The sequence below is a fragment of the Bactrocera dorsalis genome, chromosome 1, assembly GCF_023373825.1.
Source record: "Bactrocera dorsalis isolate Fly_Bdor chromosome 1, ASM2337382v1, whole genome shotgun sequence".
Lineage (NCBI taxonomy): Eukaryota > Metazoa > Arthropoda > Insecta > Diptera > Tephritidae > Bactrocera > Bactrocera dorsalis.
Window position 1 is genome coordinate 68,535,537 of NC_064303.1, and position 25,406 is coordinate 68,560,942.

The 25,406-nt window shown below is 39.2% G+C and overlaps 2 protein-coding genes across 9 annotated transcripts in view; one reads left to right on the forward strand and one right to left on the reverse strand.

Moving 5' to 3' along the window:
* LOC105226610 (uncharacterized) overlaps positions 1-5,584 on the forward strand; it is a 180,483-nt gene extending 174,899 nt beyond the window's left edge. For all 5 annotated transcript variants that reach the window (XM_049462433.1, XM_049462432.1, XM_049462431.1 and 2 more), the window contains 2 exons: positions 3,809-3,971; positions 4,080-5,584. In XM_049462433.1, the coding sequence (XP_049318390.1) occupies positions 3,809-3,971; positions 4,080-5,203 (1,287 nt within the window). In that variant the 3' untranslated portion in view covers positions 5,204-5,584. The remainder of the gene's footprint in view (positions 1-3,808; positions 3,972-4,079) is intronic.
* The window catches only part of LOC125775450 (uncharacterized), a 409,238-nt gene that overhangs the window by 376,354 nt on the left and 7,478 nt on the right, over positions 1-25,406 (reverse strand). Inside the window, exon 2 of one of the 4 annotated variants that reach the window (XM_049446093.1) lies at positions 22,415-22,537. The exons of 2 other annotated variants lie outside the window; for them this stretch is intronic. The gene's annotated coding sequence lies outside the window, so the exon portion shown is untranslated. Of the gene's footprint in view, positions 1-22,414; positions 22,538-22,841; positions 22,971-25,406 lie in introns of those variants that run through there. One more of the 4 variants, XM_049446094.1, reaches the window with a different exon arrangement.

Consider the following 25,406-nt stretch of genomic DNA (forward strand, 5'->3'; position numbering starts at 1 on the left):
ATCCCCAAATGGGTTGAGGCTGATCGACTTCGCCGGAGCCCGAAATATGGTTATCTGTAGTACTAGATTCCAGCATAAGAAGATACATCAAGCTACTTGGCTGTCTCCGGATCGAAAAACCACCAACCAGATCGATCATGTTGTGATAGACGGAAGACACGTCTCCAGGGTTTTAGATGTGCGTGCGCTCCGAGGTCCTAACATCGACTCGGACCACTATATTGTTGCAGCCAAAATTCGCACCCGCCTCTGTGCAGCAAAAAACGCACGCCAACAAACACAAGGAAGGTTCGTCGTCGAGAAGCTGCAATCACAACAGACAGCCGAAAGATTTTCTACTCGGCTTGCACTCCTACTCTCTGAGAGCACTCGTCAACAACTCGGTATAAGGGAACTGTGGAACGGCATTTCAAACTCCTTACGTACAGCTGCAACCGAAACCATTGGTTTTCGGAAAGTGCAAAAGAACAGCTGGTACGACGAGGAGTGCCGTGTCGCAGCGGAGAGAAAACAGGATGCCTACCTCGCAACGTTACGACCGACCACAACACGTGCGGGATGGGATAGATACCGAGAGTTGAAGAGGAAAGCGATACGCATTTGCAGACAGAAGAAGAAAGAGGCCGAAATGCGTGAGTACGAACAGCTTGATAAGCTGGCCGACAGGGGTAATGCTCGAAAATTCTCCGAAAAAATGCGGCGGCTTACAGAAGGTTTCAAAACCGGAGCATACTCCTGTGGAACCCCCAAAGGTGATCTAGCCACCGATGCCCAGAACATACTTAGATTATGGAAGGAGAAGGCGAACCCGATTCCCCAATCGATGACGATGGAGCAGACGTTCCATTACCCGGCCATGAAGAAGTTCGAATAGCAGTTGCTCGCCTGAAGAACAACAAAGCGGCGGGGGCCGACGGATTGCCGGCCGAGCTATTCAAACACGGCGGCGAAGAACTGATAAGGAGCATGCATCAGCTTCTTTGCAAAATATGGTCGGATGAAAGCATGCCCAACGATTGGAATTTAAGTGTGCTATGCCCAATCCATAAAAAAGGAGACCCCACAATCTGCGCTAACTACCGTGGGATAAGCCTCCTCAACATCGCGTACAAGCTTCTATCGAGCGTATTGTATGAAAGATTAAAGCCCACCGTCAACAAACTGATTGGACCTTATCAGTGTGGCTTCAGACCTGGTAAATCAACAACCGACCAGATATTCACCATGCGCCAAATCTTGGAAAAGACCCGTGAAAGGAGAATCGACACTCACCACCTATTCGTCGATTTCAAAGCTGCTTTCGACAGCACGAAAAGGAGCTGCCTTTATGCCGCGATGTCTGAATTTGGTATCCTCGCAAAACTAATGCGCCTGTGTAAACTGACATTGAGCAACACCAAAAGCTCCGTCAGGATCGAGAAGAACCTCTCCGAGCCGTTCGATAACAAACAGAGTTTCAGACAATGCTACTCCCTATCGTGCGACTTCTTCAATCTGCTGCTGGAGAAAATAATTCGAGCTACAAAACTTAATCGAGCAGGTATAATCTTTTATAAGAGTGTACAGCTGCTGGCGTATGCCGATTATATTGATATCATCGGCCTCAACACCCGCGCCGTTAGTTCTGCTTTCTCCAGACTGGACAAGGAAGCAAACGAAAATGGGTCTGGGCGGTGAACGAGGGCAAGACGAAATATCTCCTGTCATCAAACAAACAGTCGTCGCACTCGCGACTTGGCACCACACGTCACTGTTGACAGTCATAACTTTGAAGTTGTAGATAATTCGTCTATCTGGAACCAGCGTAAACACAACCAACAATCTCAGCCTGGAAATTCAACGCAGGATTACTCTTGCCAACAGGTGCTACTTCGGACTGAGTAGGCAATTTAAAAGTAAAGTCCTCTCTCGACGAACAAAAACCAAACTCTATAAGTCGCTCAAAATTCCCGTCCTGCTATATGGTGTAGAGGCTTGGATGATGACAACAACCGATGAGTCGACGTTGCGAGTTTTCGAGAGAAAAGTTCTGCAAAAGATTTATGGTCCTTTGCGCGTTGGCTACGGCGAATATTGCATTCGATGGAACGATGAGCTTACGAGATATACGACGACATTGACATGTTTCAGCGAGTTAAAAGACAGCAGCTATGCTGGTAGGTCATGTTGTCGGATGGATGAAAAACACTCCAGCTCTGAAAGTATTCGACGCAGTACCCGCCGCGGGAAGCAGAGGAAGAAGAAGACCTCCATACGGTGAAAGGACCAAGTGGAGAAGGACCTGGCCTCGCTTGAAATATCCAATTGGCGCCACGTAGCGAAGAGAAGAAACGACTGGCGCGCTGTTGTTGACTCGGCTATAATCGCGTAAGCGGTGTCTACGCCAGTAAAGAAGAGAGGATTTACAAATAGATAATTAGATTTTATTAGACGTAGGTAAAGTATATATACTAATATGTTAATTTACATTGTTGGTTTGACAACTACACCCCTTGACTACAACAGTTAGTTCAGGCTGTGGCGATTTAAACACTAGCACCTAAAATTTATTTATGAACACAAGGTGCTTAAGTGCATGCTGTAATTTATTATAACTCAATTTAATTATATAAACAAACCAACATTCCAGAAGGCATACACCATACATAAATACATATTCAAAATAATATATGTATGCACACCGTCTCAAGCAAAGTATCTGGAATTTATAAATTAAAACGAAAATATTTCAATCATCATCCAATTTATTTTATCGCCTTCAAAGTAACATTCACTCTTCTTCCGATCGTCAAAACATTTTTTATAGGCCCGTTCCGAATGGCCTTCCATCAATTGGCAACATCGTACCCGTATTCAATCAAAACAAAAAAATTACTATTTCTTTTATTTTTTTAACGACCTGAAAATTTAGTGGAAAATATTTGAAGTCATACAATTTTATGTAAAAAATCAGCTTTCTGATAAAAATATTTTCAAAACTCAAAAAGAAAAAAATTTCAAAATCGAAAAAAAAAAATTCACAAAATACCGGTTTTTTGTTGCTTTTCCACCAACTTTTTTTCAAAATTGACTTTTCCATTCGATTCCTCGTTCAATTTACATAAGAATTAATATCAAAAAATATGGACTCCGATCCCATTGAACACAAAAAGAATGCAAAGGTATCGCTATACGGCGCAGGCTATTAACTTCTAAAGCTATTTATACTTGTCAAATATCTTTATGAGAAAGCTGAGGTGTTTTTACATAAAATTGTATAACTTCAAATTTTTTTGCAATCAATTTTCATGTCGTCAAAAAATAAAAGAAATAGTCATTTTTTTGTTTGATCGGAATACGGGTACAAAATCGTGTCGCCAATTGATGGAATGACCCATAGATAGTAATTACTTAAAGCACGTTACAATGACGGAAGTCATAAACGCTGGGCACTTCCAATTTGGGCAGGCGTACTCAGTTATTAGAAATTATTCGGTTGCTTTAGTTATTGTTGATAAAAAATGTTTGACTATTGTTTAAGTCCTCGGTCCTGCAGATTCTGCCAGCATAGAATATTTGAAAGTGCCCCTGTTCCAGTCGTAGTTTATTCTTGAGTTAAGAAAGTATTACATAAATCTTTCAAGGAGATCCCTGGAATTTGTTTTTCGTCATAATCCACATTTATATTTAGTTTTTCAACGGTTTCAACGCGGCTATTGTGGAGGGTGTACTCCCATATTTAGCTTTTACTCTTGATAACAAGACGCTTAAGTCTTGTGTATTGACTGAAACTTTTTACATTTATTAATGCTACTTCTTTACTATTTAGCCAAAATACCCAATTACACACAAACGTGGCAGTAATAAAATACTGAATGAGGGAATGGAAGCACTGAGACAAATCGCGACTACATCACTTTTTATGCAGAATGAACAGAAGGCATCATTAAATAGGATAGTTCCAATAATCAAAGAGCCGGAAAATATAGGAGGTAAGTGGAAATATGTATGTCTATTAACGAAGTAATTTAGCAGAGTGCAATGACCTTCTAACCTGTGACTCATATCAGCAATAACATTAATAAAAATAATATTTCCAGAGTCCACTCGCAAAAAATCGGAGTTATTAAGAAGAGATGAGCTAGAGCACCCGAGACGCGTACAAAATACCGAGTCAAATAGCAAAGTCAATTGCAATGACGGGAATATTTCAAGTGTAGAAAGTATGAAAAATGTAACTGCCATCAATGCAAACACAACATCAATTGAAAAATTCCCAAATGTATCTTCAAAAAAAACTTTAAGCGAAAACTCAATCGAAATGCCAGAAGTATCTTTAGATCAGCCATTACCTTCTTTTTCAACAATGCTCACTTCAGAACCTATAAGCTCGAGTTCTACTAGCAAATTGTCACGACAGCGTATTGCACTGAACAATAAATTGATACCGGAAGTACAATCACACGCTCCCATTGCCCCTAATTATACTAAGGACACCGACTTTCTAATGGAAACTTCTTTGTCGACCAAGCCAACAACAACAGCTAGTGAAATAACACCTGCTCTAATACATGGCACTAGCTCTTCAACTTCGAATAACACATACAATTATTCTGGATTTACGGATAATGCAAGTACTGTAGGAATACATAAAACTTCTACAACGGCTACAGCAACAATAACGCCTGAATCAATAGGGTCTGAACAGAAATTAGAAGAGGACAATATACATTCGAATATCGAAACAGGAACGAACACTGCACCAAACGTTTCCACAATAATGCCACCATGTGCACTACTTTCAAATAGTCATACATCTGTTTCCAATACTCCTATAATTACAAATATGTGCTCAAGGTCACAGTCGGTTTTTCTTCCAGGACAAATTGAAGATAATATCACAAATATTGCGGAGCCAGTAGTGAATCAACCAGAGCCAAACCATTTGCATTTATCAACATCGGGATTTTCTAACGCCAGCTTTATATTCCCTTCTCCTTTGATATCATCATCCGACAGTGAATCAGATGGCTCGTCTGCTTTATCACCCTCACAGGCCACAGTAATACAGAAAATTTGGGCAAGACCGGATCAATTACCTGATGGCAGTACTTCTGCAAACGCAATTATATCGCATGATAATAAATATGTCATACAACAAAATCATCCATTAAGTATAATTGAACCGGAACTTTTATTGAGTCCAGCAAAGCTTGGCCAATAGACAGCACATAGCACGTCCCAATAATGTAAGCTTGTTTCGGTTAAAGCTGTCGCGGTATACTTACATACCTACCTTTATACATCTTTATTGCGCAAATAAACATAATCGTTAGCGTTATAAATATAAATATATGTGATAGCTAAGCTGAATCCCAATTTTTCTTTAAAGTTTAGTTAAGCTTAAAATCAGCTGGTAGCTTTTATTAAAATGTCCAACTCATAAACAATGTCATCATTCGCAGAACATTTAAATGCAGAGTGTGAATAAATGAAATACGAATATATATCTCCACATATATTTTATACATAAGCAAAGGCGATTTTATTATTTCAATTTTAAATAAAAATTTTAAAGCAGTTTTCAGCGATATTCAAATTAGAATGGTGACCCAGTCTTATATTATATTCATAACTTGAAATTCAGCAAGGACAAAACTTCTAATAAATTGAATTCTAATTTGTGATAAAGCTGGCACAGCATTTCCTTGCTTCCTTCGAGTTTGCAGCAACAGCACGTGCTATTGGTGGGCATTCTCATTTTTAATGTGCTCGGTTATGTTAGCTGTAAGCCTGTATATACTTTTCCTGGACCTGTGTAATAAGTCCTTGCTTTCTGTCATATTTTGGCCATATTTGCTTCAATATCCTACATACGGTTGTTGATCTCTATCTATAGTATTCTGCACTGTTTGTTCAAATTGCGTATTGAGCTCCCTCTTGATCGCTCCCAGCGAAAATGGTTATTGAAGTTGGCGCAAGTGCATGTTTAGCGCATCATTCGGGCATGACTTAAACGCATCGGTAGCCCCGGACACGCTACGCTCTGAACTCCATTTAATCAGTTTTTGCTGAGTATCATTTTGCACGTCTAATATGCTATATACATAAACTTTACTAATACGTTTCTCAATTTTCAATCCAGTTTTTTTTTATCTACCTCGACACCCAAATACTTAATAGGATGGTAGAAGAATTGTAGTACCACCGAGTGAGGGAAATTGAAATTGAGGTAGTTTGGCTCTATTCGTGAATAGTATCAGCTCCGTCTTACTAGAGTTAACAACTAATCCTTTTTCGTGGCTCATTGGTGTAAGCTCCGCACAATCAGTGAGATACCATTAACACTATGCCATCCCTATAAGCTACTGCTTTCACATCTCTTCCGTTGAGTTGGAGTAGTATATCGTTCAGGGCCACCAATCGTACAAAAAGGTAAAGGTCACTTCCTTGACGAATTCCTCTGCTTACATAACTCTTCCCAAGCATCCATAGAGTCCTAGGTCGTCTACGCCGCTTTTTGACAGAGGCTCAACAATGACCTGGAGGCTCTGAACCTGGATTGAATAGATGCACACCGATACAGGGTATACGTTGTGACCTAAAGATGTTGTGGCTACTTCGATTGGAGGTAAATTTCAAAATACCCTTGTTAACCTTATGCAAACGATACAAACCGATGGGCCGTATCATGCGGACCAAAATCTAGTAAGGCAGAACAATTATTATTATTTTACTCGGAAACACTGAACTCCAGAAGTTATGCCAAAATGAATAAATTGTACCAGGCTTGGGAAGCCAATACCACAATACATTTTCGAAATTTTATAGAATTGTATTTATGTTCGGTCCTTAATATAGTCCTCCCTTTCAGTGATAAGCATCTATACGGATGGGTCCAAACTAGATGATTCATTGTGGGGTGGTATTTTTTCGTCGATATTGGATATCAAAATTGCATTCAGTATATCAAACCCCTGCAGTTTCTTCGGACTTCAGAAGTCACACCAATTAACGAAAGCCTTTTTGTTCTGACAAGGAGCGTGCCCACAACAAGGAATATACATATTTATATATACAGACAACATACTAATAGTGTTGAGTAAAGTGGAAGCTCTAAGTGGATACTAAACCTAAAGAAAAAGCTATGTACAATATATTTTACTATTACTATTCATTTGCATATATAGTATCTGTCTCTTTTCGTGGTAAATTTCTAAATTTTCAGTCATAATTAGGGTTACCATTTCGGTCTCAGTCAAAATCAGTCCCGTTGCATATGTAACCCGAACACCACCGCAGTAATGCTACCACTTTTTACATGCACTGCTCAAAAACAAATAATAATTTAAAAAAATCTCCGATTCAGGAGGAAACCCGGGAATCAGTGCATTTTTCACGAAAATCAGGGAATCAGTGCCGAAGGGCAAAACCGTTTATGGCGTAATTAATTATTAATTTATTCCGCTTTTACTAGTTTTGAACAGTATCGTTATATGAGGAGTGAGCGGGGTTCTTCCATTCATCCATTATCGCACTGCCGGTAGGAGTTCTTATAATATTCTTTGAGCTTAGCAAATTTGGTTTTTGTAGTTGTTTCGGAGATATGTACATTAAACTTATTAAGGAATTTATTAAATTTTGAAATTTTCTGACCATAGGTGCCTCTTGCTATTGCGAATTCTTGTGACAAACTACAATTTTATATTAATGAGGTGCTTAGTTATGGCACTTTACAGGTTTTCGGTTAATGACATTTTAAGAGGGTAGTAGTCGTCCAATTACGCCCATCTACGAACTCGTAATTCAACTGGAATTCAACTTTTCTCGTCATCCTGATCATTTATATATAGTATATAACCCTATATCTGTCTAGATTAATTTTATGTGATAGGTACAACAATTAGGTGAACAAAACTATTATACCCTGTAGCAACAGATACCTAGGCACTTACAAAGAGATATAGAGAGTTTTCCATTTGATTTCTTTAAAAAAAAATCGGCTTTTGAAAAGTTTTTCCAGGATTCTCCATTTGTCCTGCGCACCAACTTCTCGTAGTCCCTTAGAAGAGTGATAAATACAGGTAAGCCCTTTTCAAGCTCTTCACGCTTAAATTGTACACGCAAGATCTAAGTCTCTTGCCAAATAGTATCTGCCTATGGAGATCCCAGTTTGTACTCCTGGGATTTCTCTTAACCCTGTTCTTGATCTTTGTTTCCGATCTAATGGAGAAGTATATGTATCTATGGTCAGGTAACGACGGTGTGCTTAGCACTCTCCAGTTTTTTATCAATGCTTCTCTACTTAAGCATAGTGTTATGACTAGAACGTTTCTGGAAGTGTTAGGTAGGTTCCTCATCGCGATTAGCTATCACTAGACAACTTTGTAATATATAATTAAGTTGGGGCTCACCTCGATGATTTATATCGGGCCGCCCCAAACCGTATGGTGTTCGTTGCGCTCACCACCAACTCCTGCTTTCACATGCTGGATGTATCCACCAGCCTTTGGAGCTCTTCCGTTGGCGCCTCGCAATTATGTGGCATGTAGCAGGATGCAAGGAGTAAAGACTCATCCTTGACACCCTTCACTATCACAGTGGGAAAACAAAATTTTCTTCACCAATATCGCTGATCTTACCTTGTTAAATACGTTCGGGGTGTATAACGTATAGTTTTGTGACTTCAGCCCAGCTACCACGTTACCTGAGGCAATCCATGGTTCCTGGACTAAAGACAAGTCGGGGCCTCTTCTTTAAATTGAGAAGAAGCTCGACAAGGCGATCTTACTCTTGTGGATGTTCGTTTGGAGTACCCTCAACTCTGAGTTTTGGACCATCAGACTGCTGGCTGGGTTCTTTCTCCAGCTCCACCTTCTGTAGAGCAAGTGATCTCTTATCTGCCGAAATTCTGCTCCATCAAATGACGGCATGGGTGCGCTTGGTTCTAGAGAAGAGGGATTCCAATAGCTTAATTTCCACTATTTTCCACCACTACAGTGGCATTTGTCCTAGCAGGGTTTTGAGGTCTATGAGCGCGACAGTCAAACTTGGACGTTGTCGGTTTGTTTGCGTGCTTGACGTCTAGCTTCTCGGCTACGTCTTTGCATTTTTTCTTTCGCCGCTTTGTACCCCACTGTCGCCTTGAACCCTTCCTAGCTTAGCTTCTTCTGGGCCCTCTCTTGTTGCCAGAGTTGGAACCCTCGGTCCCCTGCACAGGAGAGCGAAGAAGCTTTTCTTCTGTGTGCCTGATGTGCCCGTTTGGACCGATGTCCTGATCCGCTTCATTCATTTGTTTTCCTTGCTGAGTTTTTTATGCGGGAGTCTCTGCCCCTAGTGTTTTATACCCGCCACCAAGAACTTATCATACCCATTCACCTACTTTAGAGGATGAAGTAGTCCAATATAAGGGGATGATTGGGAAAATACGTCAGCCTTCGCTAGGAGCCGCTTGCCTGTAATGTAATGTCTCTGACAGGAGCTAGCTTGAGATCAAGACCTTCTAAGCAGCGACACCCCTTGCCCAGTTGACCCCCAGTCGGAATTTTTGCCGACCTATACTATAAACAGCTTAAAGTATAAAAATATATACACAAGTCAAAAAAAAATATATATATATAGTATATATATGTCGATAAAATAAAATAATGAAATACAATTAATTAATAGGAAAACTAGTGATAATAAAATTAAGAAAATAATAATTATAAATTATAAAACCAACTAAATGTTAAAATAATTAAATAAAAAGATAAGAAAATAAAAAATAATACTTTTGAGAAATTCTTGCTACAATTAAGTACAAGAATGTACCGAAAAAGCATGTAAATGCGAATTGTTAAAGGCTTTTTTCGGAATTATAATATAAGCCACTAGCAAGTGTATTCTACTTTTCACTTATATTTGCGTTTTATTTCTAAACCTGATGGAAAGAAAAATAAGCCAAATTTCTGCACCTTACCAAGGGCTCCAAAAAGAAGTAGCACAGCAGAAAGCACTAATTCCGCAGCTTCTAAGAGAAGGTACGAACAACTCTTTGGCAATAATTAACAAATTTTTAATTAAGAACAAAGTACGAATGAGCTGAATTAACGAAGACATAGAAGTTGTAAAAAAGAAAAACTACGTAAGTAAACTTTTTTCTTTCGATTTTCCTATTTAAAATCCTTTTAAGTAAATTCAAAATTTTTATCGTTTTAACCCTTTACTTACTTGCAGATCAAATGTATGTGGGCCATTCCATCAATTGGCGACATGTTTTTGTATCCGTGGTTCTCCGATTTTGACTAAACTTTAGAATATCATAATATAGACCAAAAGAAGAATATCTGTTAACTTTTTAGTGGTCAAAGTTGCTCCATTGTTTTTTGGCGCGCAATTCAAATTGAGATTAAACAAAAAAATTACTTTTTCTTTTATTTTTTAACGACCTCAAAATTGAGTGAAAAAAAATTTTAAGTTATCCCATTTTATGTAAAAAAATCTCAGCTTTCTGATAAAAATATTTTCAAAATCCAAAAAAATTTTCAAAATCCAAAAAAAAAAACATTTTTTTTTCCAAAAACCCGGTTTTTTGTGCTTTTCCCCCAACATTTTTCAAATTTCCATTCGATTCCTCGTTAAATTTTACTGAAGAATTAGTCTTCAAAAATATGGGACTCTGATCCCATGAACAGCAAACAAATGCAAAGTTGTCGCTATACGGCGCAGTCTGTTCGCTTAGAAGGTTGTGTGAAGGAGGTAAATATTATATGTAAATTGTATTCTTAGACTTGAATTAAGAAGAGGTTGAGGTTGAGATTTCACATACTCACTGACAGGTGTACCCAAACTAACTCTGCCCTAACGGCAGAAATGAGGAATCCACCGCTGCTAGATAAACATTTGGTGACGAAACGGCTGACCGGACAAGCAAAAGTGAAGAGAAATCACTAATCAATGATCCTCCAAATATTTTAACAAGCTGGGTTACAAAATAAATGAGTTGAAAAATATGATGACTGGTCACAGGCACGTAAACCAGGCTATGCGCGATTTACTAAGTAGCATAATGAGCTTATTTAATAAAGCCGGGAAACCGGAAAAAAAAATTATGGTTGAGAAAGCAACACAGGTGCAAAAAATGACCAGTAAGGCCACGAGAGTAATAAATATTACGGGTCAACATAACGCATGTGAAAAATGGGTGGATGTTGTTAAAAAGAGGAAGCCGATTCAGAAGAAAATAAGAACGAAACCGAACGCCATCATAATAACAAAAAAGGAAGGTGCGTCGTATGCTGATATTCTCCGGAAGATAAAAGGCGACAGCGGACTTGAAGATTTGGGATCTTGATTATTACGAAAAACGATGAAAGGAGACCTACTGATTAAGCTAAAAATCAGACGGACAAGAGAGCCGAATCATTCCAAAGCGTCTTAGAGGGAATGGTGGGTGAAATGGCGCTGATACAGCCAAAAACCCATGGCGCCAAAATAGTGTGTAAGGATTTAGACGAAATTACTACAGCCCCGAGGCGCTGTAGTGTAAAACCTGGAGAAACCAAGCGTCAAAAGTATGAGAAAACCCCGTAGAGGCACACAGATAGCTTTTCAATGACTATGTGCTCAGGATGCTAAAGCTACATTAAAATTGGGCAAAGTTAAGACAGGATGGTCGATATGTCGCCTTCGAGAATGGCGCGTGACTGCTGCAGTTTGACAGACATATCTTCCGAGCTGCATACTCTGCAAAGGGGAGCACTCTGTATTGAGCACGACTTGCTTAAAGTATATCGAGATGATGAAGCCGGAGGTTAATCATTGCGCAGCAGCTCAGGGTTTGCTAAAACGGAAAATCGTAGAAGAGAACATTGATGTCGCAATACAAAGTGAACAATATTCCCAGCGTCCGAAAGCACATGGGTTGCAGACAAATGTGGCAAAGCAGCAATATGGTCCTGCAACCCTTTAAGACCTGCTCCAGAGAAGCTCATAATTGCTTCAGATGGGCGAATATACAGGGGATATATTTTGTAAGTTTCTATGCTCGTCGAAGCGCAGCAATTACCAAGTTTGAAGATTTACTTTTAAGACTTTCATTAGAAATCAGTGGCAAAACACCGATTATAATAGCGGGTGATTTTAATGATTGGTCAAGGATCTATTATTGACATTATGTTTGCAAATGATTTGCTTAGCAGGCACATTAAGTGGGCGGTGCCAAACATATTCACAAGCAGCGATTATGTGGCAATTATAGCAAAAATCTCGTACTTTCGAGAACCCGAAATTCTTAGCAAAAACATTTCCCGAAAGCGAAGTTGGAAGTAACAGGAGTTCGATCAGACTTGTTTGAGCTAGTCTGAAGTGGATCAGAAGCATAAGGTGACGACGCCGCCCACTTGGTATCGACAGCGCGAAAGGAACAGGTCGCAGCATGTGAAGCAAGAATGCGTAGAACATCACATCACAAGAAGCGGCGGCCTGAATATTGGTGGAATGAGGTAATTTTCACGCTGAGAAAGCTTTGTCACTCAGCCAGATGGCGTCTACAGCGTAACTGGAGTGAAACCAACGAAAGTCGTCTTAGAGAAGAATATATCATTGAGCCTTGGGGAACTGCTTACAAAATCTGTATGTCGAGATTTAAAAATTAGCAGCAGCATCCTAAAGATGCACATTTTATGGGAAAAGTCGTCGAAACATTGTTCCCGAGATATGACCGGATTTCCCATTCTAAGCGACGGAACGAAGCTGCAATTTTACCAATCTTAGTCACGGAAGAAGAGCTATTGGCCATAGCAAAGAAACTCATAATCACAAAGCGCCTACATTATGTGACCAAACAGAGTCCTGAAGGAAGCTATAATCTCAAAACCTCGACTATTCGCGAAAACGTACAACGTGTGTATAAAGGAAGAGGTGTTCCCCGATGCGTGAAAGTTTGGCAGTTGGTCCCAAAAGCAAAAAAAATACCAGAAGAACCTTCATCGTACCGAAAACTATTAGCACACCACGAGAAGTCGTTGATACTGAAAACCACTGCGCGCTGATTACCCTGGATGTCAAGAATGTATTCAACACGGCAAAATGGGCCACATAATCAAAGCCCTGGGTGAAATACGCGCCTCTGAATAACTCACAAACATTATATTGAGCTATTTTAAAAGACAGAAGGCTGCTTTTTAATACAGACGAAGGTACCAACAGCTACTATATCTCGGGTGGAGTACCCCAAGGGTCAGTGTTAGGCCCACTATTATGGAACCTCATGTATGACGGGTTGCTAAAAAGACAGCAACCAACAGACGTGAAGCTAAACGCGTATGCGGACGAACAAATGCAATGAGTGCTTAAATGGTCTACGCCATTGGTTCTCTTCTGTGAGTCTGGAACTTGCGGAGCAAAAACCGAAGTTTTCTTGAATGGCACCAGGAAGGCGGAAGAACAAATATAGCTCGCCATAGGGGAGTGCGAGATTACTTCGCAGCGGCAGCTGAAGTATATGGGAGTAATATTAGATTCTAAATTAAAATTTAAAGAACACCTGGAGTATTCCTCGAGTAAAGCAAACAAAATTTACAATGCTCTTTCGAGAATTATGAATAATACAAGCTGTGTGCGTTCCAACCGGCGATCCTTAATAGCGAAAGCAATGAGTTCCGTAATAATATACGCAGCACCAGTATGGATACAGGTAATGAATATAAAAGCATATGCTAAACATAATACAGTAAGTAATACATAAGTGCTTTCCGGGCTACATTAACTGCTGAGGTATTTAGCTTGCATGCCGCCCATTGGCATCCAGGGAGATGAACTTGAGTGTTTATATCATCTATCAGCGCCTAAAACAGTATCGGCAAATACAGAGGAGAGGAATAAGAGCATTAAAATGTGGCAGGAGCAGTGGAATTCCTCATTCAAAGGGCGTTCTTCCCACCGACTTATACCGGACATCCACTCGTGGATAGACAAACATGGTGACCTAGACTTTCATCTGACCTAAATACTTAATGGATATGGGTGCTTTGGAAGCTACCTTTTCAGATTCCACAATGACATTAGTCCGAACTGTCTGACATGTACAGAGCATATAGAAGTCTCTGAACATATATTATATTATTGCCCTCGATTTTCTAATAGAAGGGAAAAACTAAAAACCACACTTGGTAGTAGTTTTGCGGTAGATAATTCAACGACACTAATGTGTCAGTTGACTGATAATTGGAAAGCTGTCAGCGAAGCGTCAGCATCCATCATGACGAAACTAAGACTTTTTGAAGAAATTAGGCGTCCGTCAGTCCGCACATTAGAGGAGACTTAAATGTCCTGTCCCTTTCACGAAGTAATACTTAATCAGTAGTCTCGTGGGAGAGTCTTGAGTTGCGAGCTTTCGATGCATCCCCCTACCATAAAAAAAAAAACAAAAAAAAATGTAAATACCAAAGTGCGTACATATGTGTGTATGACATTGCCGAACAAATAATGTAAACGCAAACCTTCATACATATCTATCTGCGTACACATGTAAATATGTCAACATTGTTCTATAAAAATAACAATCGTTTTAAATAGCACCTCCACTGAGCAAGGAAGCAACGTGCGATAACCCAGTAACCAATGAAATGGAGAAACAAGATGGTTGAATCACAGTCAAACGTAAGCCACTAAAGAATACACTTCTTAAGCTGCCACCCCGACACGATGCAAAAGTAATAAAAAAAACTGCTGACATGTCATATAGCGACATCATATACTTATACTATACATTTAGAGAAAAAGTGACAGTGATAAGAAAGACTCCCAAAGGAGACCTGAAAGAGGTCCAGATGGGGCGTTGGAAGACAATGCGCAAATAAAAGCTCTAACTGTAGTTCTAGCAAAACGTGACCCCCATGAAATCACAACTAAAGGGGACATTGCCGAGGCTATGCGCCTATAGGTCAAAAAATTGGGCAATTTTAATAAAAACTCGATTAAGAGCATCAGAGCGGCATACTTAGGAACTCAAACTGCCGTAGTAAGCCTACACGCGTTGGAGGCTAGGATGCTTCTTGATGCAAACAAGATCAAAATAGGTTGGGTAGTTTGCAGAATAAGGGCAAAGCAAAATTTCGGGTCTTGAGTACGGACATCTGGCGAAAACTTGCAACAATCCGAATGGCAGGAGCCAGTGCTGTGTCAAGTGTGGAGAAACTCGACACTTTGCGAAGTCGTGCAATAAGAGCACGTCCTGTAGTCTATGTAAAAAAAAGGGCGAGGAAAACACCGACCACCAAATATATAGTAAAATGTGTTTCCTCTATCAAGAGGTAACTCAACCTGAATCACTGTGAGGCTGCACAAAATCTTCTTAAGCAGACGGTTTACGAGAAAAAGGTCGGAGAAATTCTGTCTACTAAAGGAAACGTGGTCACAGGCGATTTCAATGCAAGGACGATGGAGTGGGGTAGCAACTGTACTGTTTTCTAAAGGCATTCTCGTAGTTAGATATGGTGTTACTGAACACCTTAAATCAGAATACACTTGGGAAGAACGCTCGAGGCTCTGTTATCGATACAACCTTCGCTAGCAGTTCTCTGGCGCGGTCAACAAATTGGCAGGGGTGCGACATATACATATACACACAGTTATCATCATGTCCTTATGTTTGAAATCGAACACTCAGTGCACAACCGAAGGAGTACGCCCATTAAGACGGTACAAAGGAAAGGATGGAAATAGAAACCCCTGGATGTCGAACTCTTCAAACTCTCGTTAGATGGTAATCAAACATTTGAGGAAGACATAGATCGGCAGGCGGAGATCCTAGTGAGGCACGTTAGTACAGCATGTGACGCTTCTATGAGTAGTTAGAAAAACGGCGCCCATAGAAAGCCTGTTTACTGGTGGAATGAGGAGATCGACACATTAAGAAAGGGATGCCACGACGCGAGGAAGAGGTGTCCAAGGAATCGGAACCACACAGAGCATACGAAATCACGCGAATGCCTTAAAAAAAATTGGTGATGTCAAAAAAGCTATTAAAAAGAGTAAATCCTGCTGCTTTAAAGAGCTTTGCGGAAAACTAGATGAAACATTGGATGATGCTTATACTCTCGTGAAAGCTAAAATCAGAGGTTGTAAAGGACAATCACCAACGTACCCAGCGCTATTGAAAATCGTTGAGGAAACTCTATTCCCTGCACAGCCTCTAGAAAATCGAGCGGCTGAGTGCAAGAACCTGCTGAAACCGAAGACATAATAGTCACTGATGTGGAGGTCATAGAGAGATTTGGAAATACCAAAATACCTGACATGGATGGTAATCCAAATAAGGCTTTAAAGATTGCCACTTGGTAAAACCAGAGAGTGGTCTTGTGCAGAAGCCAAATAAACCAGCCGAAGAGTCCAGCTCATATCGACCGTTCTCTATGCTGGATACGAGTGGCAAGATACTACAGCGGATAACCTGTGCACGATAAGAGCTGCACTTAGAAAATGAAGAGATTCCGCAAACAGAGATCAACCACTTATGCGATTAAAAAGCTTACTGACATAGCTAACAAGCCAATAGAAGGTACCAGATGGGTGTATGGTACAAAGGAATACTGCGCAGTAAGTTGGTTTGACGTTAAAAACGCGTTTAATTCGACATACTGTGCTAGGTCCATTGTTGTGGAACGTACTGTACGATGGGATGCTGCGTTTCTCACTCTCGAAGCAGGTGCAGATTATCGGATACGCGGATGATATTGTCGTAACTGTAGTAGCAAAAGGACTTGGTCAACTTGAGAACCTCTGTAATCATGCGGCGTTAACGGTCGAAGAATGGCTCACTGTAATAAACCTCCAACTCGGTGGGCAAAAAACTGAAGCTCACAAGCAGGACCTCCAAGACATTAATTTAAATATCGAACGCCATAGTATTATGACCCAGAATATGCTGAAGTACCTAGGAGGGCTTAGAGATAATAGACTGAGCTGTAAGCCGCACATCGAAAGGTGTGTAAGAAAGCAGGACGTGTAACGGCCGCTCTAACAAGAATGAAGTCAACATTGGGGGACCAAAGCAAAATAGGCGAGCGCCAAGGTGAACCACTCAATTTTGATGTATGACGCAAATATGGGGGCCAGCACTACAGCAAAAAACGTATGCAAAGAAAGCAAAGTTTGCGATGCGGCTCAGTGCCATTAGGGTCACGAGCGCATTTAGCACGTTATCCCACGAAGCGGTTTGAGTTATAGCGGGCATCTTGCCACCAAAGATAATGGCCATGGAACTCAAAAGAATATACGTGAGGTTCACAAGACTAGGCAGACGGTTAACGGTGGAGGAGCGGAAGGATGAGAGGCAACCAATCATCAATAAATGGCAGCAATGATGGGAGGTAGCTACCACGGGGAGATGGAACCACAGGCTAATAAAAAGTGTACAAGTATGGCTAGATAGAAAGCATAGAGAAACAGATTTCTACATGACACATTTTTTGACGGGGCACAGATATTTTAGAGAATTTCTCTACAAATATGGCCATGACAATGGGACGAATTGTTCCTTCTGCAACAGCAGCGGACAAAATGTGCTGCACATTTTCTTTTTCTGCCAGCGGTATGAAGACGAGGGAGCTGATCTTGAAAAATTGACAACGGAACGAGTGACACCGAATAACATATTGCGGTTTATGACTGAATCGAAACTAGCGTGGGATAGCGTAATAGAGTGGTGTGCTATAGTTCTAAAAGAGCTAAGAAGAAAAGAGCAAAAGAGTGGCAACGCAACCAAAAGAAGCCCAAAATGGCGTGATTGACGAGCCGAATGGCTAAGCTTAGCCTTATGATGTAATGCTTAACGGCGGTTCCGTGGGGAAAATAACAAGCAATGACGATGTAGTTAAGGGTTTAGTACGTAGGCGTATTGGTCACCGCTTCAGCCATACCGTCTGGCAAAATGACGATATCTTTCGAAGTTTCCCCTTCCAAAAAAAAAAAACTTAATTGATATAAACTTATCAGACTTATATTAACTATATATTTAGATAATAATAAAAACAAGAAACTGAAGTTAAAGAAAATTTTCAATACGAGTATTCATCTGATATGCAAATTTTATTGATTTATTGTTATTTAAAATTATCTCTTTAAATATGTTTTGTAAACTGCTGAAATAAAATGTAAAAGCAAATTTTGTTGCTATATTAACAATTTAAAATTTTTTTATGTAAAATGCTGAAAAAATTTTAAATAAAATTTTATGCAGAATTACGAAATTGTTCGTTTAAAGTGGAAACTTCTTACACGACTTAAGGGGGGGAGCCTACTTTAGAAGCTTCGAAACATCGATTTTTTATTTTGCTTAAATCTCTTAAAAAATTGTCTAAGAATGTGCCCCCAAAGTTATAGATGGGAATTCGAAATAATGTTGAAGCTAGAAGGGAAATAGAGACCGTGCGTGTAGCAGATATATGAGCGCTTGAGCAAAAAGCGAAAACTTTGACGTGCGATTTCTCGGTTTTTAATTTTTATGATTTTTTTTAATTGGCAGGCGGGTTAGAAAAAACTAACCGTCGTATGGAATGGGGGCAAGGTTTATTATCTTTAGCATTAAATTATCTATTTAAACAAAAAAAAAACTAAGAAAAGTCAAGTTTGAACATATTTTTAAATAACATAAAGTAAAATTTTTTTGGTCAAAACCCACTTTTTTCAGTTTTTACAATATTTTAGAATTTTACACTTTCTTTGCAATTTTTTAATTTAACTAGAAGGTAAGTTATTAACAAATATTAATTTTTTGTTTCCGATACACATGCGAGATGCATCGGGTAATTGCTTCCCAAAGGCAGAATATCTAAGACTTCGCATCCAAAGAATTTTAGGATTTCGGAAAAATATTGATTCTTTGAAGCCTCCAAAGCCGGCTCCCCCCTTAATAATTAAAAAAAAAACGTCTTTGAATTTCACCTGTTTTTTAACACAATTTAATCCACCTTGATTAGGTGCAACATTTGTATTTAAAAAAGGAAAGCTGAGCTGCAACGATGGAGTCACGTGAAGAAGTTCACACAAGTGAGGAAAGTTCTCTGATCGCAATTCACTTGGGTGTGGGCAAAAACGATTATTTTACATATGACTCAAGCAGCTCACGACTTCCGGTCTTTGACCAAGTATCCTCTGGGTAGCATAAAAACATCCGTTTGAAAGCAAGCTAAAGTGAGAAGACGAAACATCCCCTCCGCAGGGTTGTGCGCTGGGTTTGGGACCCTCCAAGTAAACAACATCCCCAATGAAAAGATACCAACTGCCTCGGATGAGACACCCCAATTTTGATGACGACCACAGCAAACGAAACAATGATTATGGTTTGAGGGCATGCACCAGGAATGTCCGGTCCCATAATTGGGAAGGTGCCGCTGCCCAACTGGCAACTGATATCTTCGTGAAAATAAAGGCTGACATCAAAGAAATGCGATGGACGGGACAAGGAAAGAGACGAGTAGGTGCCTGTGGCATATAACTACTACAGTGGCCATATATAGGAGCGCAAGTTTGGTGTGGCATTCGTGGTGGGAGAGAGATTCCGTCGCCGAGTACCATCATTCTCTCCGGTGAATGAACGGCTGATTTGCCCCCACGCCCCGAAGGAAGAGAAAAACGATGTGACCAAAGATGCCTTTTATGAGCGCTTGGAGCGCTCTTATGAGAGCTGCCCCCGCCACGATGTCAAAATCGTGTTTGGCGACTTTAACGGCAGAGTGGGCAAGGAAGGTATCTTTGGCGCAACAGTCGGTAGACTCAGCCTCCACGATGAAACATCCCCAAATGGGTTGAGGCAGATCGACTTCGCCGGGGCCCGAAATATGGTTGTTTGTAGTACTACATTCCAGCACAAGAAAATACATCAAGTTACCTGGCTGTCTCCTAATCGAAAAGCCACCAACCAGATCGATCATGTTGTGAAAGATGGAAGACACGTTTCCAGTGTTCTAGACGTGCGTACGCTCCGAGGTCCTAACATCGACTCGGACCACTATCTTGTTGCAGCCAAAATTCGCACACGCCTCTGTGCAGCAAAAAAACGCACGTCTACAAACTCAAGGAAGGTTCGCCGTCGAGAAGCTGCAATCACAACAGCCGAACGATTTTCTACACGGCTTGCACACTTGCTCTCTGAGAGCACTCGTCAACAACTCGGAATAAGGGAACTGTGGAACGGCATTTCAAACTCCTTACGTACAGCTGCAACCGAAACTGTTGGTTTTCGTAAAATGCAAAACAACATCTGGTACTGTCTACCTCGCAACGTTACGATTGATCACAACACGTGCGGGATGGGATAGATACCAAGAGTGGAAGAGAGAAGCGCGACGCATTTGCAGACAGAAAAAGAAAGAGGCCGAAATATGTGAGTACGAAGAGCTTGATAAGCTGGCAGACAGGTAATGCTCGAAAATTCTACGAAAAAATGCGGTGGTTAACAGAAGGTTTCAAGACCGGAGCATACTCCTGTAGAACCCCCAAAGGGGGTATGCCCAAAGCATACTTAAATTAAGGAGGGAACACTTCTCCAGCCTGCTGAATGGCAGTGAACGTACAACGCCAGGGGAAGCAATTAGCCGCCTGAAGAACAACAAAGCGGCGGGGGCCGATGGATTGCCGGCCGAGCTATTCAAACACTGCGGCGAAGAAGTGATAAGGAGCATTTATCAGCTCCTTTGTAAAATATGGTCGCACGAAAGCATGCCCAAAGATTGGAATTTAACAAGAGTGCTCTGCCTGGCTAAATGAGATATAAAGTAGAAAAAAATATATTATAAAAAAAGTGGTGCATTGACATATACATATACATATAAATAAAACAGTTTGAAAAACAGCTACGAAACGGTTCCAAAATCAAAATTTTTTTTTTACAATAATAAAAAAAAGAAGGTAAATCGTGTGTACAGTTATAAAAAAAAAACACATATTGTATAAATACCTATACATACAATACAGTGTCAAAACCCAAAACCAAACAAAATTACCGAAAACCGGGCGAGAAATATTATGTATCATAAAAACATCATAAAAACAACAACAAGCTTAACATACTTGTACATGACTAAAATCGAATCTTTGTAAAAATTAAACATTGATAAACGTGAAACAAAAATTAAAAATAGAAAATAAAAACCAAAAAGGCCAACCAAGGAAGGAAAGTGAACCCAACGAAGGAAAGCCAACCAACAAAGGAAATTAACAACCACGGAACAAGGAACACCAAAAAGGAAAGGAAACGGAAGCAAATTGGACGCAGTGGCATAAACTAACAAACAGTTTGGTACATTGTATATTGGCAACCCTTCTCGTGTTCAGCTGTGATTTGTTTCGTGCTCTGGCGAATTTGTTTAATTTTATTTAAAACTTTATTTGAAAGTGTCTGGATTAAGTGATCTTTTACGATAAGTATCAGTGTTATACTGTGCTGTTTGAATCAATTGATATTTAGTAATTGTGTGTTGGCTAATTTTAATTTATTCCGCCGAGTCATTTCAAATTTATTGTTGTGCTACATTTTAAGTAGTGCAATTGTTAGTGTTAATTTACTTTGCTTACTTAATTTCTTTCTTGTTTTTATTCGTTTCCATCTTTGTCCACAGCTGTTCGCGAGTTTCTTACTTTTCGCGTATTACAGTGCATCTCAAACTGCTCGCTACATTGGTTGTTATCTTTGATAACCATCAATTTTTATTGCATTCATTTGTCATAAATATTTTTGTCATTTCTCGTTGTTTCATTTATTATTTACCATTTTTATATTTCTATTTAATATTGTTTTTATTTTTCTTTTTTTTTTGTTTCTTTTTTAATCATTATGACTTGTAACTTTCCGAACTGCTCTGTAAAAGGCGAGTCGGAACGCTTTGTTTCTTGCTGGTTTTGTGATGGGCTTGCCCATCTTAAATGTGCTGGACTGACAGGTAGGATATTGGATTCAATTCTTGACAGTAAGGGATTGCGCTAGTCTTGCTTAAAATGCAGACCAACTGAAATTGAATTGTTTAAAGTCTTTAAGCAAGCGCGCAATGGTTTCAAGGAGATTGGTCATGAGCTTGAAACCCTTACTGAAAAATTTAGGCATTATGAAATGCTTTTTCAATCATTTAAATGCCTAAATGTTCGGGAAGAGAATCAAAAACCTTCATCAAAACGTAAACGTCCGTGTGATGAAGATACCACTGTATCTTCCTTAAAACGAATGCCCCCACCCACTATTGACCTTATTAATCTGTCATCCCCTTGTCCTCAAGGTGAGAAAGTTCCGTCTGCTCAGGACACAGTGAAAACTGTTACTGAACACAGTAAGCAGAAAACTTCCCAAGATCCGCCTGCAAATACGTCCAAATCAGCTACTAAAAACTTAGTGGTAATACCGCGGAAAAAGGCAATATTTGTCTCTAGACTTGCTGCGGATACCACAGTCGACGATATAAAAAATTACATCTCGTCGAAATTAAAAACAGAAGATACAGACATCCGTAAATTTAATTTCAAATACAACAGAGATATTTCGTCGTTTAAAATCAACGTATCCGCAGACAGTTTTCAATCGATACTAGATAACTCATTCTGGCCATCGGGGGTCTTTGTGCGCGAATTCGAGCACAAACGTGATAAGCCCCCTGTAGTTATCACCAAATTGCCAAGAAATCCCAGTATTACAAAAAACTAATTAACAATAATTCGCTGATTGTTTATTATCAAAATGTTAGAGGTCTTAACACAAAACTTGCTGATTTGTATTTAAACAGCATTCATTGTAACCTTAAAATCATTGCCTTCACGGAAACTTGGCTAAAGCCTCACATTTTTGATAATGAAATATTCATCAGCGAATTCCAAATCTTTAGATATGACCGGCTGGACAGAAAAGGAGGTGGTGTCTTGTTTGCTGTTCATTCTTCAATTCCATCTGAAGAAGTCGATGTTTCGCATGCAGACTTCATAGAATTTAAGTGCATTCGTATTTGCGCTAATAGTGGCCATATCTACTTAACTTTATCTTACATACCGCCTCACTCGGACATATCTGTATATTTGCAGCATGCTTCATTAATAAATAAGGTTTCCTCAATGGCTAACAATACTGATTCCATGATTGTTTTGGGAGATTTCAATTTATCGTGCGTATCATGGAAATCTAGTGATGATTACACCATTCCTATTAGTACTCGCTTATGTTTTAACGAGTTCTTAGATGAAATGTCGGAGTTGGGTCTTAACCAAATTAATTTAATTTCAAACGAGTTTGGTAAGTTCTTAGACCTAGTTTATGTTGATAACGCTTCAATGTTCTCCGTTGTCCGATGTGATCCTTTGGTTCGGCCAGAGGACCCGCACCATCCTGCTTTGGAAATTAACATCGAAATCATAACCAACTTTGCTCTTAACAATACACAAGACCGTTGTTTTCGGTTCAACTTTGCGAAAGCTAATTTTAAGAAGATTATTTACGAACTTTCTAAAGTAACTTGGCCAGATTACAGTGGCAATATTGAATTTAGTGCTTCCCATTTTAATGAAACTATTTTAAACTTATTTGAAAAATATGTTCCGAAGTGTGTTGTTACTCAAAATAGTAGTTCTAATTTATGGTTTTCGAAAGAATTATGTAAATTAAAAAATAGAAAATCTCGTACTTTTAAACTTTTTAGAAAAACTGGTTTAGTTGCTGACTATTCAAAATATTCTAAATTGCGTCGACAATTTGCTGAACTTAACAAAATATGTTATAATAATTATATAAATAAAGCAAAAAATAATATTATACGTAATCCAAAATTGTTCTATGGTTTCGTCAACTCCAAACGCAGGATTTCTAACTTTCCGTCCGCTATGAAATATAAGTCTAATATGTCTAGTGACAATCACACCATTTCTAATATGTTCGCTGAATTCTTTAAGTCTAATTACTCTCCGAAATCTCCAAAAAATGTTCCGCATCAGCACAAGTTATGTCCGATTTCTGTCATTAATGTGCCTACCATTTCCGAAGAAGACGTCTTATATCAGTTGAACATGTTAGAACAATCATACAATTATGGCCCAGATATGATTCCCTCATGCTTTCTTAAGAAATGTGCCAAATATATATACCAACCCCTAACAAAACTATTTAACTCATCTCTTATGCAAGGCTTATTTCCACCCATATGGAAAAGGTCATTTATAATTCCTTTACATAAGAGTGGATTTAGGTCATCTATTGAAAACTATAGGGGAATAGCAAAGTTGTCTGCAATACCTAAACTTTTTGAAGCAATGATAACAGACGACATAACCTTCCGGATCTCTCCACTAATTTCTTGTTCTCAGCACGGTTTTCGTAAAGGGAAATCTACTATAACTAACTTGCTTGAATTTGTATCACATGTATCTGCTGGCTTTAGGGAGAATAAGAATGCTGATGTTATATACACTGATTTCAGTAAAGCTTTTGATAAAGTAAACCATTCAATTCTTTTGAATAAACTTGATCTTCTCGGTTTTCAACCAATATTTCTAAAATGGGTTGCTTCTTATCTTAGCAATAGAATTCAACAAGTCTTATTTAACGATACTTTTTCTGACATAATCAATGTTCCTTCAGGCGTTCCACAAGGTAGCCATCTTGGACCAATTTTGTTCTTGTTATTTATTAATGACATATCATCTGTTGTTAAGTTTTCAAAAGTCTTATTATATGCTGACGATGTAAAACTTTTTAAAACGTATACTTCAAACAACGAAAGATGCCAGTTGCAAACAGACTTAAACAACCTAGTTTCTTGGTGTGATAGAAATGACATGCCATTGAACCTTAAAAAATGTAAAACAATGTGCTTTTCACGTAGATCTGTATACCCAACTTCATACACAATACAAAACTTTAGGTTGGAGCAAGTATGCAGTTTTGTTGATTTGGGAGTAACTATGGACCCCAAACTCAATTTTAATCTTCACGTATCTTCCACGGTTTTTAAAGCTAAAGGCGCTCTTAGTTTTGTTAAACGTTGGTCTAAAGAATTTAGAGAGAATTTTACATCTCTGGTGAGGCCTATATTAGAGTATGCTTCTGTGGTATGGAACCCTAGTTACCAAGTCCATTCGGATAAGTTAGAGTCCGTTCAAAAACAATTCTTACTTTTTGCCTTAAATCATTTGAATTGGGATTCCAGTTTAAATCTTCCCCCTTACACTAACCGTTTAAAACTTATAAATCTCCCGACACTCGCTAGTCGTAGGGAGATGCTTGGTATAATATTTCTTGTAAAACTCGTGAATGGGTCAGTCTGTAGCCCATCTCTCTTATCTGATATTAATTTTAACGTCCCCGCTCGCTCTACCAGGCAGTTTAGACCCTTACTTTTAAAATTTTCTAGAACAAATTTTGAGTTAAACGAACCATTCCGCCGTATATGTCATGATTTCAATTTTCATTCCAG